The 21,919-nt window shown below is 40.2% G+C and overlaps 1 protein-coding gene across 6 annotated transcripts in view; it reads left to right on the forward strand.

Moving 5' to 3' along the window:
* The window catches only part of LOC133642681 (septin-9-like), a 175,751-nt gene extending 157,661 nt beyond the window's left edge, over nt 1-18,090 (forward strand). For all 6 annotated transcript variants that reach the window (XM_062037030.1, XM_062037034.1, XM_062037032.1 and 3 more), the window contains 9 exons: nt 3,404-3,595; nt 7,390-7,518; nt 8,532-8,613; nt 10,928-11,065; nt 13,173-13,290; nt 13,624-13,719; nt 13,794-13,890; nt 16,993-17,044; nt 17,119-18,090. In XM_062037030.1, the coding sequence (XP_061893014.1) occupies nt 3,404-3,595; nt 7,390-7,518; nt 8,532-8,613; nt 10,928-11,065; nt 13,173-13,290; nt 13,624-13,719; nt 13,794-13,890; nt 16,993-17,044; nt 17,119-17,263 (1,049 nt within the window). In that variant the 3' untranslated portion in view covers nt 17,264-18,090. The remainder of the gene's footprint in view (nt 1-3,403; nt 3,596-7,389; nt 7,519-8,531; nt 8,614-10,927; nt 11,066-13,172; nt 13,291-13,623; nt 13,720-13,793; nt 13,891-16,992; nt 17,045-17,118) is intronic.
* Nucleotides 18,091-21,919: the final 3,829 nt, after the last annotated feature.

Below are 21,919 nucleotides of genomic sequence, written 5' to 3' on the forward strand. Positions count from 1 at the left end.
CGGAACTTTTTTATTGGCTTGTGGCATATTATTTAAAAACAAACAAAAAATAAAAACATGTAAATACTAGGGCTGCAACTAACGATTAATTTGATAATCGATTAATCTGTTGATTATTACTTCGATTAATCGATTAATAATCGGACAAAAGAGACCAACTACATTTCTATCCTTTCCAGTATTTTATTGAAAAAAAAAACAGCATACTGGCACCATACTTATTTTTATTATTGTTTCTCAGCTGTTTGTAAATGATGCAGTTTAAAAATAAAGGTTTATTAAAAAAAATATATTTTTTTTTTTTTAATAAAAAAATAAAAATAATACTCTGCTCATAGCATAGATCCAACGAATCGATGACTAAATTAATCGGCAACTATTTTAATAATCGATTTTAATCGATTTAATCGATTAGTTGTTGCAGCCCTAGTAAATACGTTTTGTTTTTTTTAATTTGAAAAGTTGATATGTTGATAAGTAAAACGCAAAAATAATATGCTTTGTCATCTCTACCACAAAGCTCTGGGTTCGAATTCCCATCTGGTCATCAGTGTGGTGTTTGCATGCGTGGGTTTTCTCCGGGTACTGCGGCTTCCTCCCACATTCCAAAAAATATGCATGTTTGGTTAATTGGAAACTCTAAATCATCCATAGGTGTAGTAGGTAGCTAGGTCTTTATTGTCATTGCTTTATGGACCACAATGGAAACAAGCCTTTTGGCTTTTTGTGCCATCCATTTGCCTTTTTAAAGCATTACATGGATTCAATTCTTTAAGATGTCAATAAACTTCCCAATCAATCAATCAATTGCACAAGTACAACGAAACTTTGTTTTCAGCACAAACCCGTTCAAGATTAGACAAACAGACAGTGTACAGGGTTACAAAACAGGAACACTGATGGGAAAAAGGTAAACGCTGGGGGAGGATGAGTAAAAATAATACAATCTAGACTGGGCTCCTAAGGGCCCAGTCTGGAGTGGGGAAAAACCTCCATAGCAAAGCACATATACATATTACAACATACATCTCGAGACTTGCAACAGAGGGGAGGGAGTGTGGTCTACGGTGGCAGTCTGCAGCTCTTCAGGTGCTGCCCAGCTGTCCATCACCACTAAGGGATTCGCATGGGGGTGTTGGACGGGGGGTCGGGTATGTGTGTGTGGCATATATTTTTTGTGGATGCATGTGTGTGTGTAAGCCTACCGTGTGTCTCTTTTCCGCGGCCTTGGTGTCGTGCAGTCGCTAGTCAGTCCAAAGTGTGAATGTGAGTGTGTTTGTGTAAATGTATATATGTGCCCTGAGATTGGCTGGCTACCAAAGCCAGCCAGGATAGGCTGCATCTTACCAATGACCATGACCCTAATGAAGAGAAGCAGTATAGAAAATGGATGGACAAAATGCCTCAGTCCGTATATGTGGCCTTCAAAGGAAAAAAGCTTAGGTCCCCCTGCCAAAAAACCTTTATCCATCTTTACTAAAAAATCTGGGAAATGTATTTTATTTCACATTCTTCAAAATAAGCTAACAACTCTATTTCTACTGATAGGATTGTGTGACTGGTGTAATGCTTACATCACATTTGGTGTTAACACCGCAAGCAGTTTCATTGTAGCTGTCATGACTGGCTAAGTAGCTGGTGATTATATTCAAAGGGGAGCTATTATGTAAAAACAACTTTTCTTACTTATTGGAACCTGCTTTTGTGTATTTAAGATTTGCATAAGTCCCGCAATTTGAAATTAAACCATGGGGGCATCATGCATGGCGGAGATAGTTGTAAAACAATCTTGCCTTCTTTCTTAATTCCTCCAAACGAGCAGTTTAGAATTTACCCTATTTGTGAAGTTTTTCATAATTGGGGACGTCAGCGGATTTCTCCCTATATGGTAAAGTTTTACCCAAACAGCTTTGCGCAAGTCCGCCATTTTAGTCCGGCGTTGTTAAGTTAAAAGTTAAAGTTAAACTACCAATGATTGTCACACACACACTAGGTGTGGTGAAATTTGTCCTCTGCATTTGACCCATCCCCTTGTTCACCCCCTGGGAGGTGAGAGGAGCAGTGAGCAGCAGCGGCGGCCGCGCCCGGGAATCATTTTCGGTGATTTTAACCCCCAATTCCAACCCTTGTTGCTGAGTGCCAAGCAGGGAGGTAATGGGCCCCGTTTATATAGTCTTTGGTATGACTCGGTTTGAACTCACAACCTACCGATCTCAGGGCGGACACTCTAACCACTAGGCCACTGAGTTTGAGTTTGAGTTTATTTCGAACATACAACATGATACATCACAATTTCCAGTTTCTCTTTTCAACATGTTCGAGTAGTCGATAAGTTCCTTCTTTTTTACTATCCTCTTGTTGTGGGGAAGACTGGGTGGTACATTCCTACGCATCCTCCACTGTTGCCATTTCTAATACAGTATAAAGTAGCGTATACTTCCAACTTACATTGGTCAGCATACTTGCCAACCTTGAGACCTCCGAATTCGGGAGATGGGGCGGCGGGGTTGAGGTTTGGGGTGGGGAGTGTATATTGTAGCGTCCCGCAAGAGTTAGTGCTGCAAAGGGTTCCGGGTATTTGTTCTGTTGTGTTTATGTTGTGTTACGGTGCGGGTGTTCTCCCGAAATGTGTTTGTCATTCTTGTTTGGTGTGGGTTCACAGTGTGGCGCATATTTGTAACAGTGTTAAAGTTGTCTCATTGTGACCTGTGTTGCTGTTAATCAAGTGTGCCTTGCATTCACTTATGTGTGTGTGAAAGCCGCATATATTATGTGACTGGGCCGGCACGCTGTTTTGTATGTAGGAAGAGCGGACGTGATGACAGGTTGTAGAGGACGCTAAAGGCAGTGCCTTTAAGGCACGCCCCCAATATTGTTGTCCGGGTGGAAATCGGGAGAAATTCGGGAGAATGGTTGCCCCAGAAGATTTTCGGGAGGGGCACTGAAATTCGGGAGTCTCCCGGAAAAATCGGGAGGGTTGGCAAGTATGTTGGTCAGTAGAATAGATTTGGAAGCGCTAAAACTACAACATGGCTGACGGGGAGAAGATGCAGTCGAATTGGAAGATTATAAATAAAACTACGGTACCCACAAAAGAACGCATCTTGAAGAGACGGCCAGAAAGCGGCTTGAAGACGGTCTGTAAAAAATTATCTATGCAACATTTTGACCAAAGAACCACCATTACAGGTTATGTAGACCACAAGGAAGTGTTTTAAATGTAGAAAAAAATCATAAGATGATCCCTTTAATGTATTCTGAGGCACGACAGATCTTTTTTTTTTGCCTCCTGTATGGTCTGGATAATGTTCAGTATCAAGTGCAGGCCTGCCTGCACGTGCAATGGAGACTAAACATGTTTCACTGTTAAAGCCTAACCCTCCATTTTTCTTTGTCAAACCAGGGTCGGAGGTGATCTCCAGCTACAGCGGCAGCTTCATGACCGAGACGGTGGTGCCTGATGCCATGGCGTCGTACGGCGAGAGAGCCGGCGGCCCCGTGGTGGACTTCACCTACGTGGGCATCGACGCCATCCTGGAGCAGATGAGGAGGAAGGCCATGAAGCAAGGTTTTGAACTCAACATCATGGTCGTGGGTAAGATGCAGAGACTTGAATTTATCTTGAGTGTGTGGCTCTGTGTGTTGTTACACCGTGGATTTCCATTCATCACATAATCATAACAATCATTGCTGTTTCTGAGCCTTGTAATCAAGTTGTTAGTCCTTTTAATTTGTCACATCTTCAGACGACTCCTTTCTATCATGTCTCGTTATTCAGGCAAGTAGCTATCTGTATCTGTAATCAACTTTTGACTAACTGTAATCAGCATATTCTCGCAGTAGGCCATAACTGTAACACTCCCTTCCTCTCATCACACAAGTGCATCTTCACCGCCACTTATAGTCGCGATCAAAAGTATACATACACTTGTAAAGAACATAAAGTCATGGCTGTCTTGAGTTTCCAATAATTTCTGCAACTCTTATTTTTTTGTGCTAGAGCAGGGGTCACCAACGCGGTGCCCGCGGGCACCAGGTAGCCCATAAGGACCAGATTAGTAGCCCGCTGGCCTGTTCTAAAAATAGCTCAAATAGCAGTACTTACCAGTGAGCTGCCTCTATTTTTTAAATTTTATTTATTTACTAGCAAGCTGGTCTCGCTTTGCCCGACATTTTTAATTCTAAGAGCGACAAAACTCAAATAGAATTTGAAAATCCAAGAAAACATTTTAAAGACTTGGTCTTCTTTTGTTTAAATAAATTCATAAATTTTTTTACTTTGCTTCTTATAACTTTCAGAAAGACAATTTTAGAGAAAAAATACAACCTTAAAAATGATTTTAGGATTTTTAAACACATATACCTTTTTACCTGTTAAATTCCTTCCTCTTCTTTCCTGACAATTTAAATCGATGTTCAAGTAAATTTATTTTTTTTATTGTAAAGAATAATAAATACATTTTAATTTAATTTTTCATTTTAGCTTCTGTTTTTTCGACGAAGAATATTTGTGAAATATTTCTTCAAACTTATTATGATTAAAATTCAAAAAAAATATTTGGGCAAATCTAGAAAATCTGTAGAATCAAATTTAAATCTTATTCAAAGTCTTTTGAATTTGTTTTAAAATTTTTGTTCTGGAAAATCTAGAAGAAATAATGATTTGTCTTTGTTAGAAATATAGCTTGGTCCAAATTGTTATATATTCTAACAAAGTGTAGATTGGATTTTAACCTATTTAAAACATATCATCAAAATTCTAAAATTAATCTTAATCAGGAAAAATTACTAATGATGTTCCATAAATTATTTTTTTAATTTTTTCAAAAAGATTCGAATAGCTAGTTTTTCTCTTCTTTTTTTCGGTTGAATTTCGAATTTTAAAGAGTTGAAATTGAAGATAAACTATGTTTCAAAATGTAATTGTCATTTTTTTCCTGTTTTCTCCTCTTTTAAACCGTTCAATTAAGTGTAAATATCATTCATTATTAATAATAACATAGAGTTAAAGGTAAATTGAGCAAATTGGCTATTTCTGGCAATTTATTTAAGTGTGTATCAAACTGGTAGCCCTTCGCATTAATCAGTACCCAAGAAGTAGCTCTTGGTTTCAAAAAGGTTGGTGACCCCTGTGCTAGAGTGATTGGAGCACATACTTGTTGGTCACAAAAAAACATTCATGAAGTTTGCTTCTTTTATGAATTTATTATGGGTCTACTGAAAATGTGACCAAATCTGCTGGGTTAAAAGTCATCATCGGCGGTCACTCGAAGCGAGTATGGCGATCCTCCTGGTAGGGGGGTATCCCTTTGTGAAGGTTGCCTGTGCGTGACTTTGTTTAAGGTGGGGAGACTGGTGCACAGACAGTCACCACACGATCCTTGACAGATCCGGGTCAGGGTCCAGTGGCATGGAGTCCAAGACGACTGGGGACCCTTTTCTGCTGCAGCCTTCATCCGCCATCCCAGCCGTTGTGACGTTCCATAGGGTTAGCAATCATCCTCCCGCCTGTTCCACCGTTGAGGTCTTGGGTTGTTATTTCCCCCATAACTGGGCCCACATGGATATGAGGGTGCCTTCTTCCGCCATCGCAGCCGTTGTGGTAGTTCTTACATCTACCGTCTTCCGCCTGCTCCGCCGTTGAGGTCTTTACCGTATCCCTGGCTAGGGGGCAGATAGGTACTAGGCCATTGCCAAGGGCCACCTGGGGTAACAGTAGTAAAGGGTTTGATTGATTGAGACTTTTATTAGTAGATTGCACAGTACAGTACATATTCCGTACAATTGACCACTAAATGGTAACACCCGAATAAGTTTTTCAACTTGTTTAAGTCGGGGTCCACGTTAATCAATTCATGGTAGTTATTCATGGGGTTAACCTCCTAGTGCCCCAAGACCCCATAGAGGAGCCTCCACTGCCGGATGCACTTTAACGTCATGCCCAAGTCAAAAGTATACATACAGCAATGTTAATATTTGGTTAAATGTCCCTTGGCAAGTTTCACTGCAATAAGGCGCTTTTGGTAGTCATCCACAAGCTTCTGGTTGAATTTTTGACCACTCCTCTTAACAAAATTGGTGCCATTACAGTGTTTCCCATAAACTGCCAAGATACCTGTGGCGGTGGGGGCGTGGCTATGGGCGTGGTCACCATGACATCATCGAGTAATTTGCAGAATTTACTACAATGATATGATTTTCTCTAAAAAGGCTCAAAAAAATGTATACTTACTAATTAATAACAGTTTTGTTTTAAACGTCCATCCATCCATCCATCCATGCATTTTACAATATAATTACAACACTTTATGTACATATTTATATACAGATTTGAACAATAAGTTATTCACTGAAATATATTTATTAATTGTGGTTCTTACAAAAAATATATCTTATAAAAATATATAAGCTAAAATGTATCTTAAAGCTCTGCCCCTTTAATTAGTGCATACTAAATAATTTAACTTTAGCCTACTATTACAACCATGTTATTTACCAGCAACATAAAGTGAAACAGAGGCAGAGGTGTCCTGCCACAGTCAGTAACAAATAAACAGAAAACAGTAGTGGTGGTAGATAGACACAAAGCTTCATCAAACATGTGATCCACTGAACAAAGAGCTCCAAAAATCTTGATCCTACACTTCTCTTTTGTAAAGTAAATCTGAACAGCCGATATGGGCATCTACATCAACTATATGATTTGCCTGAGAAGCTGGACAGGACCAAAAAAAATGAATAAATAAATACAAAAAAACCAAAAAAACATTTTTTTGTAGCGGCCTTAATTCTTTCGTGGCGGGCCGCCACAAATAATTGAATGTGTGGGAAACACTGCATTCAGCTAAATGTGTTGGTTTTCTGACATGGACTTGTTTCTTCAGCATTGTCCACACGTTTAAGTAAGGACTTTGGGAAGGCCATTCTAAAACCTTAATTCTAGCTTGATTTAGCCATTCCTTTACCACTTTTGACGTGTATTTGGGGTCATTGTCCTTTTGGAACACCCAACTGCGCCCAAGACCCAACCTCCGGGCTGATGATTTTAGGTTGTCCTGAAGAATTTGGAGGTAATCCTCCTTTTTCATTGTCCCATTTACTCTCTGTAAAGCACCAGTTCCATTGGCAGCAAAACAGGCCCAGAGCATAATACTACCACCACCATGCTGGACAGTAGGAATTGGTGTTCCTGGGGTTAAAGGCCTCACCTTTTCTCCTCCAAACATATTGCTGGGTATTGTGGCCAAACAGCTCAATTTTTGTTTCATCTGACCCCAGAACTTTCCTCCAGAAGGTCTTAGTGTATCTTTGTCCATGTGATGTCGGATGAAACTTTTGATCGTGACTGTAAATGTCTTAACGCCAACCTCTGTCTCTTCTCACTCACAGGGCAGAGTGGCCTCGGCAAGTCCACTTTGATGAACACGCTGTTTAAATCTAAAGTCAGTCGCAAGTCCGTAATGGCCACGGGCCAGGAGAAGATCCCCAAGACCATTGAAATCAAGTCCATCAGTCATGGTACTCTACCCTCATTCAAGCAATCCATGTAGAAATGTCCCAATGGATATTTGCCCCTTTTAACTGATTTGAATTCTGCTAATGAGCCCAGCCGAACTTTACCACATTTGTGTCCTGGGGTCCACAATTTGTTAAAGATTGTACTCGCGTGAAAGATTCCTTCAAAAAGGATGCACGCTCAGGGAGACATAATTACATTTCCGGATTTTTTGTTTCACACATGCAGGGAGTGCGTAAATTCCAGGAGAGTGCTGCTTATCTTGTTAGAACACCTGCTAGAATGTAAGAACAAGCTGCAACAAACGTGTCTATCCGTAGTGTGGAGCCACTTCTTACTAATCCAAGGCTTTCATGGCAGAAAATAAAGTAAATATTGTAATAACTGCAGGACTACAGGACGAAGAATGGCTAAGCAATGCTACATACTGAGCAGGACTACACCAGAAGCCATGCGAACCTCAATGTAATGTAGAAGTGATGGATCCAAATATCGATATCTAGTGTAGTATCTGTATATGAACGATACGAAAGTGATTAGATCGATATGTTTCTTTTTTCTTATTATTACAAATAGTTTGTTTGTCATTTCTGTTATTGTTTACAAATCATAGGTCCCTGGACACAGAAGGGCATTAATGATAAACTCCAAATGATTTAAATGGAAGGCAATAATAGTTTTTGTATTTGTTTAGTTATTGTGCGTTTATTTTGCTCAAAGAATTGTATGTAGCATTCAATACCACACATTTGATACAATATCTGATTTACAACAGTACTAGCAAATTCTAAATAAAAAAAAATGAGCTTGACAAAAATGTGTGATTGTGTTACTTTAGTTACATGCTAAAAAAAAACATTTCAGTTTTAAGTATTGAATTGAGATTTGAAATTGGATCAGATCTCAGGCCAAAACAAAGTGATTGGGACATCCCTTCATCCATCCTCTTCACTTAGTGTCAATTTACATTATCTCGCTGTGTATTTTCCGACCTTGTTTTTCTTTGTTTGTGCAGACATCGAGGAGAAGGGAGTGAGAATGAAGCTGACAGTTATTGACACACCTGGATTTGGAGACCAGATCAACAACGAGAACTGGTGCATATCATTTATTTTTTTATTACAATAACCATAGGTTGTGGACAAGTGTCTCATTATGAAACTTTTATTAAAGCTGCTGGTGCTGCTTTAAGTTAAAATCTTCAACCGTCATGTATGTGTAAAAAGAAGTTAACAGCTGTATAATCACACTTTATTACAACACATATTTAAATGTATGCATCATGCTTTTTTAATTTACATAACTCTAACTTAGAATTAAGAAAGTATCTACCATGATATTTCTTGAGGAAGATTGCTGCATGAGTGGTCAGTCGCTTCACAAGACTAAAAACGGCTGATATTTGTACAAACTCCAAAACAAGTGAAGTTGGCAAGTTGTGTAATTCGTAAATAAAAACAGAATACAATGATTTGCAAATCCTTTTCAACTTATATTCAATTGAATAGACTGCAAAGACAAGATATTTATGTTTACACTGAGAAACTTAATTTTTTTTTGCAAATAATCATTAACTTGGAATTTAATGGCAGCAACACATTGCAAAAAAGTTGTCACAGGGGCATTTTTACCACTGTGTTACATGGCCTTTCCTTTTAACAACACTCGGTAAACGTGTGGGAACTGAGGAGACACATTTTTGAAGCTTTTCAGGTGGAATTCTTTCCCATTCTTGCTTGATGTACAGCTTAAGTTGTTTAACAGTCCGGGGGTCTCCGTTGTGGTATTTTAGGCTTCATAATGCACCACACATTTTCAATGGGAGACAGGTCTGGACTACAGGCAGGCCAGTCTAGTACCCGCACTCTCCTTTACTATGAAGCCGCGCTGTTATAACACGTGCCTCGGCATTGTCTTCCTGAAATAAGCAGGGGCGTCCATGATAACGTTGCTTGGATGGCAACATATGTTGCTCCAAAACCTGTATGTACCTTTCAGCATTAATGGTGCCTTCACAGATGTGTAAGTTACCCATCACCTGGGCACTAATACACCCCCATACCATCACAGATACTGGCTTTTGAACTTTGCGCCTATAACAATCCGGATGGTTATTTTCCTCTTTGTTGACATGATGTCCACAGTTTCCAAAAACAATTTGAAATGTGGACTCGTCAGACCACAGAACACTTTTACACTTTGCATCATTCAATCTTAGATGAGCTCGGGCCCAGCGAAGCCTGCAGCGTTTCTGGGTGTTGTTGATAAATGGCTTTGGCTTTGCATAGTAGAGTTTTAACTTGCACTTACAGACGTAGCGACAAACTGTAGTTACTGACAGTGGTTTTCTTAAGTGTTCCTGAGCCCATGTGGTGATGTCCTTTACACACTGATGTCGCTTTTTGATGCAGTACCGCCTGAGGGATCGGAGGTCACGGGCATTCAATGTTGGTTTTCAGCCTTTCAGCCTTGGGATGGAAGGTCCGTAATATCATTGCTTACGTGCAGTGATTTCTCCAGATTCTCTCAACCTTTTGATGATATTACTGACCGTAGATGGTGAAATCCCTAAATTCTTTGCAATAGCTGATTGAGAAATGTTGTCCTTAAACTGTTGGACAATTTGCTCACGCATTTGTTCACAAAGTGGTGACCCTCGCCCCATCCTTGTTTGTGAATGACTGAGCATTTCATGGAAGCTGCTTTTATACCCAACCATGGCACCCACCTGTTCCCAATGAGCCTGTTCACCTGTGGGATGTTCCAAATAAGTGTCTGATGAGCAGTCCTCAACTTTCTCAGTCTTTTTTGCCACTTGTGCCAGCTTTTTTGAAACATGTTGCAGGCATCAAATTCCAAATGAGCTAATATTTGCAAAAAATAACAAAGTTTTCCAGTTCGAATGTTAAGTATCTTGTCTTTGCAGTCTATTCAATTGAATATAGGTTGAAAAGGATTAGCAAATCATTGTATTCTGTTTTTATTTACCATTTACACAATGTGCCAACTTCACTGGTTCTGAGTTTTGTATGTTCTGCTGTCTGATATTATTGACATTTTGGTACTTACGCCGTTTTATATCAAGAAGCATGGGCAGTGAGGTGGATGCACTGCTTTCCCAATGTTCCATTTGTGGTTCAATGGTCATCACTTTTTCCTTTTGTCATTCAACAACAATAAAACTCGTAATAAGCAAAATATATTTAAAGAGTTTATATTTCAAAGGCTCACCAAGCTCAGTTGACTTCATGACAACATTAAAATGCAGTTACAGATGTTTTTTTGTTTGATGGGTTTTTTAAGTGTCATATCTAATCGGATGTCCCTACCTTTCTCCTGTCTTTGTTTCCTCTTCCTGTGACTTCATCCTCGTTCTATTTTGCAACCCCGTGTTGCCCTGATGTCGGCCAGCTGGCAGCCCATCATGAAATTTATCAACGACCAATACGAGGCCTATCTGCAGGAGGAGATAAACATCGACAGGAAGAAAAGGATCCCCGACTCCAGAGTTCACTGCTGCATATACTTCATCCCGCCTACTGGACACTGGTGAGGCTCATAGTAACACACCGCAGCAGGACTTAGAAAAAGCCTGGAGGTGCTACCTTTTTGTTCCTTGTCAGCATTTTAATTTGTGCAGAACCTCCCTAGGCTTTTAGAGCACACACAAACACACACACATTGCCTCTCGGCACTTGGCAACATATTCCAGAACACAAACATGTAGAGGAAAGATGGGCTCACCAGGCCCTTCTTTGCTGGCAGAAGCACATCTGGTTATGATCCAACTGCACTACTGGCCTCCCCTGACTATGCAGGGCTCAAATGATAAATTAGGGATGGTGCTCAGGCTGTTTACCAAGTGATTGACTGTGCAGCTTCACTACACACAAGTGTTGTAAAATGCTTCAAACAGCTGTCATCCTCACACACAATGCTGTTAAACCTTGTCTTGTGGCCTGCCTCCACTCAGGCCAACGTGAAGTGCCGCCCATGTGTGTGTGCGTCCTGTCCAGTTGTCACACGGGCCAACCAGCAGCTGCTTTGTGTTGGCCTTTAAAGCATAATGGAGAGTGCCAGGACGGGCAAGCAAGACTGAATGCTTCTTTGTAGGAAGTGTACAGTTAGTGTTGCGCTCGTGTGTTGTTGCTGTTGCCATTAACTCCCCTAAAAACAGTCCACTATTTCTTTAAAGTCTCAAGAGACGCTTACACAAAAAGAAGACGATGTCCTGGATGCAGCTGCCCTCTGGTGGAGGAGCTGTGTATTGCATATAATTAGTCAACCATAGAAATGGTTTTCAAAGTGGGAGGTGGACTGGTAGACTAAATAAAATCACCGAATACACTATATTGCCAAAAGTATTTAGCCACCCATCCAAATGATGAGAAGCAGGTGTCCTAATCACTTGGCCCGGCCACAGGTGTATAAAATCAAGCACTTAGGCATAGAGACTTTCTACAAACATTTGTGAAAGAATGGGCCACTCTGTGATTTCCAGCGTGGAACTGTCATAGGATGCCACCTGTGCGACAAATCCAGACGTGAAGTTTCCTCGCTCCTAAATATTCCAAAGTCAACTGTCGGCTTTATTATAAGAAAATGGAAGAGTTTGGGAACAACAGCAACTCAGCCACCAGGTGGTAGGCCATGTAAGTTGACAGAGAGGGGTCAGCGGATGCTGAAGCGCATAGTGCAAAGAGGTCGCCGACTTGTTGCGCAGACAGAGCTCCAAACTTCATGTGACCGTCCAATTAGCCCACGTACAGTACGCAGAGAGCTTCATGGAATGGGTTTCCACGGCCGAGCAGCTGCGTCTAAGCCATTCATCACCAAGTCCAATGCAAAGCGTCGGATGCATTGGAGTAAAGCACGTCACCACTGGACTCTAGAGCAGTGGAGACGCCTCCTCTGGTGTGATGAATCACGCTTTTCCATCTGGCAATCTGATGGACCAGTCCGGGTTTGGAGGTTGCCAGGAGAACGCTACATTTCGGACGGCATTGTGCCGAGTGTGAAATTTGGTGGAGGAGGAATTATGGTGTGGGGTTGTTTTTCAGGAGTTGGGCTTGGCCCCTTAGTTCCAGTGAAATGAATTTTGAATGCTCCAGGATACCAAAACATTTTGGACAATTCCATGCTCCCAACCTTGTGGGAACAGTTTGGAGCAGGCCCCTTCCTCTTACAACATGACAGTGCACAAAGCAAGGTCCATAAAGACATGGATGGCAGAGTCTGGTGTGGATGAACTTGACTGGCCTGCACAGAGTCCTGACCTGAACCCGATAGAACACCTTTGGGATTAATTACAACGGAGACTGCGAGCCAGGCCTTCTCGACCAACAGCAGTGTGTTACCTCACCAATGCGCTTTTGGAAGAATGGTGGTAAATTCCTATAAACCGCAACCTTGTGGACATCCTTCCCAGAAGAGTTGAAGCTGTAATAGCTGCAAAAGGTGGACCCACATCATGTTGAACCCTATGGGTTAGGAATGGGATGGCACTTCAAGTTCATATGTGAGTCAAGGCAGGTGGCCAAATACTTTTGGCAATATAGTGTATGTTCCAGAAAACCAATGATGTATTTCCAGAGGTGTACCTGTACTGTTATGTATTTACTTGGGGTATGACTTTTCTCTTTCTTTTGTTGTTCAGTCTACGGCCTCTTGATGTGGAGTTCATGAGGCGTCTCAGTAAGGTGGTCAACATAGTTCCAGTTATTGCCAAAGCGGACACACTCACCTTAGAGGAGAGAGACTTCTTCAAAAAGAAGGTAACTTGTGGTTACTTTTGACCAATCATTGAGGAGATGGCTTGAAGTCGGGTTGTCCATAGTCTCTCTATGCACGGCTCTGTGCTAGCAGGGTTGTTAGTGCCTCTAGTGGAAAAAAGGTTATACTACATCTTGTATTAATTTTGACCAATACATGTGACATTGCTCTGTATTTTATCCCCCAGAACAATATTTTTTTAAGACAAGGAAACATGCAACTCTACCACTGTAATTCATCTTAAATTGTGCATATTAATTCCAATAGTTAAAAGCTACACCAAGCTGTTTTTTAGAATTAAATGCAGTTAAAACAGTAGTGATATCCTCAAACAGATCAGGGAAGAGCTGCGGGCCAATGGCATCGACATCTACCCTCAGAAGGAGTTTGACGAGGATGCTGACGACAGAATGATTAACGAGAAGATCAGGGTGAGAAGTTTTAATTGGAGTCTCTCCAAAGTTTGCACACTTACAAATGCTCATTTGTTGCTTTGTTTGTGCAGGAGATGATCCCATTTGCCGTGGTGGGCAGTGATCAGGAGTACCAGGTCAATGGCAGGAGGCTGCTGGGGAGGAAGACCAAGTGGGGAACCATTGAAGGTACAGATGCTTCTCTCCTCTCCGCCTTTTCTGCTGCCTGCTTTCCAGTTTCATCTCAAACTGTATCTTGGTAAGGACAAGGCGAGTTGGCAAATAGAAGAACGCACCATTTTAGTTTTTAGGCCTCGTGCAGACACCATGTGACTCGGGCGAGAGAACCAAAAGTGCTGATACCCTTAGTAATACATAATACAATAATAGCCCCATCCTATTGCAGGTAGTTTTTACGTGTGTCCTTAATTATATTATCTCTGCAGACAGGAGCAACATGTCTCACTGAGGAAGTTTCATTTCCTGCAGTGTGCGCACTGTGCACAAACGTCTACCATCTCGTCCTAGATACTGATGTGCTGTACAGCTACAGGTCACAGCATTAAGTGTACCTGTGAAATGGAAAGCGGTCATTGTGTTTGTTGTTTGGAGTGGAGTATTTGCAGAGCTTATCATGAACACAGCTGTTTAATTTAATATGGTAGGAACTAGGGCTGGGCGATATGGCCTTTTTTTAATATCTCAATATTTTTAGGCCATGTCACGATACACAATATTTATCTGGATATTTTGCCTTAGCCTTGAATGAACACTTGATGCATATAATCACAGCAGTATGGTGATTCTATATGTCTACATTAAAACATTCTTCTTCATACTGCATTAATATACAGTATGCTCATTTTAAACTTTCATGCAGAGAGGGAAATCACAACTAAGTCAATTGACCAAAAGTGTATTTATTAAACAGTTATCAAGCAGTGGCACAAACATTCATGTCATTTCCAAACAGAAAGTGCAAGATTGTCAGAGACATTTTAAAACAAGCTATGAGTGCACTTTTGTGCATGATGTCATTAAGATGACATATCAAAACAACATTAAATTAAAGTGCACTTTTTGTACAGAACGCCACTACAATAGTTTAAAACAAATAAAGTGCACTTTTGTGCTTGATGTCACACAAGATATTTCAATAACTGTCAAATAAAAATGAGCTGTATAATAGGAAATCAAATAGTGTATGTCCTTCACTATGTGGTAGGTTCCTGCCGACGTTATCTCCTTCTGTTGTTGACTAGTTTTTTCATACGGTGTTCATCTGGAAATGGTTGCCTCTGCATTTTGTTGGTGTGGCACCGAACGGAGATGTTGACATGCGGAGTTTCAAGCACTCTTCATTCTCTAGCGGGTGACTTTTCAAATGATGCTACATATTAGCAGTAATGCTACTTTTTGTAGCAACGCTTTTGCCCCACACTTGACATATTACGGTTGTCTGTTCGACATCTTTCCGCTTGAAGCCAAACCACCGCCAGACGATGGACCCCCTGCTGTTTATCTTGGGAATTAATTCTTCCTTCATTTGTTACCAGATTGGCACCTTCTTTCTCTCGTATTACCACTCGCACCACAGCTAACGTTACCCATGCCGCTACCTCTCTGCTCCGTGAGGGCGTATACGTATGTGACGTATGTAAGAAGGTGCGCTTGTTTTATGTCTCTGTGAGAAGGAGAGACGGGAAAGAGTGAGAAGAGCCTGTAGTGTAATGCCCGCAGCTAAAAGCAACTGCGTGAGAACGTATACTCGAATATCACGATATAGTCATTTTCTATATCGCACAGAGACAAACCCGCAATATATCGAGTATATTGATATATCGCCCAGCCCTAGTAGGAACCCCACTCCACAGCAGGGATGTATACGAGTACCGGTATTTTTTGGTACTAGGAACAACGCTCCACAGTAGGGATGTATACAGAGTACCGGTATTTTTTGTTACCGTTTCCTAATTGGCTCGGTCCATAAGGACCGTAAAGATTCTGGACTAATGATACTGTGATCTGTATTTTTTTTTCCAGCTGACCGACGTAATTATGAGACGTTGTCCAGGCCTCGAATTTTAACTTTTTTAGGTCAAGGCAAGTGTTGCCTTAAAGGAGGGCTCATATTTTAGGGCACCAAGGCAAGTTGGAAGGGCACCAAGGCAAATGTGTACACAGACGTAGGGAGAAGTACAGATCGCCAATAAACCTTAAAGGCACTGCCTTTGCGTGCCGGCCCAGTCACATAATATCTACGGCTTTTCACACACACAAGTGAATGCAAAGCATACTTGGTCAACAGCCATACAGGTCACACTGAGGGTGACCGTACAAACAACTTTAACACTGTTACAAATATGCGCCACACTGTGAACCCACACCAAACAAGAATGACAAACACATTTCGGGAGAACATCTGCATCGTAACACAACATAAACACAACAGAACAAATACCCAGAACCCCTTGCAGCACTAACTCTTCCGGGACGCTACAATATACACCCCCCGCTACCCCCTAGCCCCCCCACCTCAACCCCGCCCACCTCAACCTCCTCATGCTCTCTCAGGGAGAGCATGTCCCAAATTCCAAGCTGCTGTTTTGAGGCATGTTAAAAAAAATAATAATGCACTTTGTGATTTCAATAATAAATATGGCAGTGTCATGTTGGCATTTTTTTCCATAACTTGAGTTGATTTATTTTGGAAAACCTTGTTACATTGTTTAATGCATCCAGCAGGGCATCACAACAAAATTAGGCATAATAATGTGTTAATTCCACGACTGTGTATATTAGTATCGGTTGATATCGGAATCGGTAATTAAGAATTGGACAATATAGGGATATCGGCAAAAAAGCCATTATCGGACATCTCTAATGAAAACATTGCTCCAATAAAAATAAAAATGCTCCAATGAGGTGAGATTACCTGTACTTTGCTGTAGGTAGATTAAGGTTAGCAATTAAAACACTCCTTTTCTTTCTACCTGTAAACAGCCTGAGATCATTGTAAACACAACATAGGTCGAGTGGGTTTTCTTCACTGTTTCAGAAATGATGCCGTACATTAGGCGCACCGGGTTATAAGGCGCATTGTCAATTTTTGAGAAAATTTAAGGATTTTAAGTGCGCCTTATAGTCCTAAAAATAGGGTAAGTACAAACGGCAGAATAGGACACTTTGTGAATAACGGGCTTTCCCTAGTGAACAATGCACAGCATTATTTTGCCCAGTTTTCTTTTTCACCTTTTGTAAGTAACAAATGGACCTGTTTTTCTCCATTAGTTGAGAACATAGCCCACTGCGAGTTTGCCTATTTACGGGATCTCCTCATCAGGTGAGTTGAAATTTCTGCATTGAAGCTCTGTTTGCTCCACTTGATGTCTTACGGGCCTCCCTTCCCTTTTCCAGAACCCATATGCAGAACATTAAGGACATCACCAGCAGCATCCACTACGAAATGTACCGCGTGAGGCGCCTCAACGAGAACAACACGGCGGCCACTCACGCCAACGGAGTGCCGGAACATCATCATCTCACCGCCCATGAGATATAGGGTCATCAACTCCTTAATCGGGTTTGAGACTTTGGCCCACTCCATTCAGTCCACGCAATCCTGTCTCACAGGTGGGCTAGACACTCAACGGTCCTGACACCTGCGCTTTTGTGACTTTCCCTCACTAGAGAGCGTGAAGAGATGTCCGTTTTTAACCACTTTCTATACCCCAAACTTCCTGATGCGTTCACCCGAGGGTGCCAACACTTCAGCACGGTCTGACACTCAACAATAATCTTTCTCAAGTTTGCTTTTGCAGCGCCGCCCTGTGGTTTGGACTGCACTTGATCACTACATTCGTCTCTGACCAGGTCAAAAGTGTGTTTGTGTTTGAGTATGAAGAAGGAATGGGGAAGGCCATATCATTACGTGTGCATAGAGCTTCAGGAGGAGTAAGATCAAAATGGCACAAATTTTAGTCGTACTTTGCCACATGTTAAACGCAGATACCAGGACAATGATGTATGTTTTTTTTTCAGTACTTACTGCCACTGTTTTATAGATATCTATTTATGCACCAAGTCAAATGTGAACATCTTTGGTCCACAACGACAATCCTGTTTGGCTTACTCAACCGTGCCTTATTTATTGGATGTTTGTTTGGCCAAAGCTGCACGTTCTAATGACGTTGTTTAAAGACACGTTTTCAATTGGCTCTCGATTTTATTCTATCTACCAAACATCCGGTTCACTTTCAATCTCGCTTATAATTCTCCGCAAACTGCCATACTCTATTGTGTATTCTCTGTTTTTTGTATTTGTATTAATAATGCCTAAAATGTCCTTTATCTTATTTTAAAGAAATAAAGATTGTTGTTTTAAACATGTCCCCTTTAAGTAGTTATTTGAACTGTGCTCTTTACAGCCTGAAGCTTCAGCAGACAAGGTACAATTCTTGTTCACGCAGCGTTTAACTGATGCCCATTAATTGTCCTAATAGTGTTTTAATTGTATGTCATTAAGGTGTTACTGGATTTGCCTTTCAAATATCAATATGGCTGCCCCCAAGGTCAGTGCGGGCCTGAACATCTGTCTCTTCTTCAGTGTGAGATGGAAGTCCTTGCAGAGGCTGAGCAGACAAGCAAGTACGGAAATGATTTTCATTTTTACAATTTATGATTGAAGTCGCTATCTGCGTTCTTTCTCTAGAGACAAATTGCAGCTGTGTTTCCGGTATGTTGTTTGCAGACCGGCTCCTGGCATAAAAAAAGCACTCCGTGCGGTTGTTTAGGGCCACAACCACCAGGGGGCGGGCACATACTATACATCAGTGGTCACCAACGCGGTGCCTGCGGGCACCAGGTAGCCCGTAAGGACCAGATGAGTAGCCCGCTGGCCTGTTCTAAAAATAGCTCAAATAGCAGCACTTACCAGTGAGCTGCCTCTATTTTTTAAATTGTATTTATTTACTAGCAAGCTGGTCTCGCTTTGCCCGACATTTTTAATTCTAAGAGAGACAAAACTCAAATAGAATTTGAAAATCCAAGAAAATATTTTAAAGACTTGGTCTTCACTTGTTTAGATAAATTCTTTTTTTTTTTTACTTTAGAGAAAAAATACAGTCTTAAAAATAATTTTAGGATTTTTAAACACATATACCTTTTTACCTTTTAAACTCCTTCCTCTTCTTTCCCGACAATTTAAATCGATGTTCAAGTAAAAAAAAAAATTTTTTATTGTAAAGAATGATAAATACATTTTAATTTAATTCTTCATTTTAGCTTCTGTTTTTTCGACGAAGAATATTTCTGAAATATTTCTTCAACTTTATTATGATTAAAATTCAAAAAAATTATTCTGGCAAATCTAGAAAATCTGTAGAATCAAATTTAAATCTTATTTCAAAGTCTTTTGAATTTCTTTTAAAAATTTTGTTCTGGAAAATCTAGAAGAAATAAGGATTTGTCTTTGTTAGAAATATAGCTTGGTCCAATTTGTTATATATTCTAACAAAGTGCAGATTGGATTTTAACCTATTTAAAACATGTCATCACAATTAATCTTAATCAGGAAAAATTACTAATGATGTTCTATTAAAAAAAAAATTAATTTTTTCAAAAAGATTCGAATTAGCTAGTTTTTCTCTTCTTTTTTTCGGTTGAATTTTGAATTTTAAAGAGTCGAAATTGAAGATAAACTGTTTCAAAATTTAATTGTCATTTTTTTCGTGTTTTCTCCTCTTTTAAACCGTTCAATTAAGTGTAAATATCATTAATTACTAATAATAACGTAGAGTTAAAGGTAAATTGAGCAAATTGGCTATTTCTGGCAATTTATTTAAGTGTGTATCAAACTGGTAGCCCTTCGCATTAATCAGTACCCAAGAAGTAGCTCTTGGTTTCAAAAAGGTTGGTGACCCCTGCTATACATACTTACTATACCTACAGTGATGACATTTTGAGTCTTTGAATAGTTCAATTTGATTAGCAGCTTGTAAAAATCAAATACAAGTTATGTTAAAGACCAAAATGTGGACAGAAACCAGACACCTGTGATTTAGGGGTATATAAATAAACATTGATTGATTGATTAAAATCCTCTCCTTGCACCATCTGCTCTCCCTTCTCTCTCTTTCTCATCACCTTCTCGTCCTGCATGCGTCCTCCTTCCTACATCTGATGTCATTTCCCACCCTCGCTTTGGGCTTTGTGCCAGCCTGCCCAGACGTGGTGAGGGGAGGGCTGCCCCCGCCCTATGCAAAAATGTTCAGCTCTATGCAAATTGGCCTTGCGATTAATTAAAAGTCTGCCGCAAATTCAATTAGCCGACTCCGCAGAAGGAGCAAGAGAGTAATGGGGATTATGGGATGAATGTGGAAATGAACGCTTGCATGGGTATTATATCGTTAGTCTGCAGAACATCCAGAAAGTATTCACAGCGCTTCACTTTTTCCCACATTTTGTTATGTATTCAAAAATGAAATAAATTCATTTTTGTCCTCAAAATTCAACACACAATACCCCATAATGACAATGAGAAAAAGCTTTTTTTTTTATTTTGCAAATGTATTTTAAAAAACTTAAGTATTTAATCAATCAAACTTTATATGTATAGTACTTTTCATACAAATAAAATGTAGCACAAAGTGCTTCACATTAAAAAAAAAAAAGACATGATCGCAGGTTAATACAGTCAAACCCCCCACCCCGACATCAACACCAGCCTAAAACATTTTCCCCTCTACCACATATGTTTCTACATTATAAAAGTCACATAGAAACATATGTGGCTGACCGCAGAAGAACCAGGTGATAAAACACTATCTTAGGGAACCGAGTGCACCAAGAGCTGCATGTTGAGGGGCCGCGACCCTGACCCAGGTCACACCACGAAGGACCCATGAGCCAGAGCCACAGCAGCCCCCAGTACAGAGAATCCTGCTGAGGAAACTCTGGAAATAAATGTATAAAACAAAAATATATTGGGAGAATAAAATATATTTATAAGCTACAATATAATTAGTAAAATGCATAAATATTACATAGATATCTAGATTTAAAAAAATAATTAAATTGGTATATGGTAAATAAATGCTAAGAAATACTAGATAAACAGAATTATAAAGGTAATATTTATAAGATGAATAAGAATATTAATTAAAATCACAACATTCTCTGCAACCCTAAGAAGGCACCATTAATGCTGAAAGGTACATACAGGTTTTGGAGCAACATATGTTGCCATCCAAGCAACGTTATCATGGACGCCCCTGCTTATTTCAGCAAGACAATGCCAAGCCACGTGTAACAACAGCGTGGCTTAATAGTAAAATAGTGCGGGTACTAGACTGGCCTGCCTGTAGTCCAGACCTGTTTCCCATTAAAAATGTGTGGCGCATTATGAAGCCTAAAATACCACAACGGAGTCCCCCGGACTGTTGAACAACTTAAGCTGTACATCAAGCAAGAATGGGAAAGAATTCCACCTGAAAAGCTTCAAAAATGTGTCTCCTCAGTTCCCAAGAGTTACTGAGTGTTGTTAAAAGGAAAGGCCATGTAACACAGTGGTAAAAATGCCCCTGTGACAACTTTTTTGCAATGTGTTGCTGCCATTAAATACTAAGTTAATGATTATTTGCAAAAAACAAATGAACTTTCTAAGTTTGAACATTAAATATCTTGTCTTTGCAGTCTATTCAATTGAATATAAGTTGAAAAGGATTTGCAAATCATTGTATTCTGTTTTTATTTACCATTTACATGTGTTAACTTCACTGGTTTTGGGTGTTGTATATTTAAGATGCAAGTGTTCGCATTAAAGATGGTGGTCACCCAGTAGTCTATACTCTACGTGCAGCACAGGGTCCAATGTGCAGCCAGGGGGGAAATTGAATTCCTATTACGTGACCTGCTTCTCTAATCTGCTTCTCCATTTATCCTTCTAAACAGCTTCATCCCTCTTCTCCTCCTTCACCACCTTCCTATTGTTAGTCACCTGCCGGCTCCTAAAGAGGTGTGAAAGTGTTTTTAATGTTGTGAGTTTCCACTGGAATTGTTGAAAATTATTAACCTTTGAACCTACGATAGAAAGACATTGGGATAATTAGCCAGTTACCATGGAACTGTAACATTCTATTACTGACTGTCCTCCATACACACGGTGCGTTCAATGACCTCCCGCCCACCCAGCTACACAAAAGTCAGCTTCTTAGAAATT

This window comes from Entelurus aequoreus, linkage group LG25, assembly GCF_033978785.1.
Source record: "Entelurus aequoreus isolate RoL-2023_Sb linkage group LG25, RoL_Eaeq_v1.1, whole genome shotgun sequence".
In the NCBI taxonomy this organism is placed as follows: Eukaryota; Metazoa; Chordata; class Actinopteri; order Syngnathiformes; family Syngnathidae; genus Entelurus; species Entelurus aequoreus.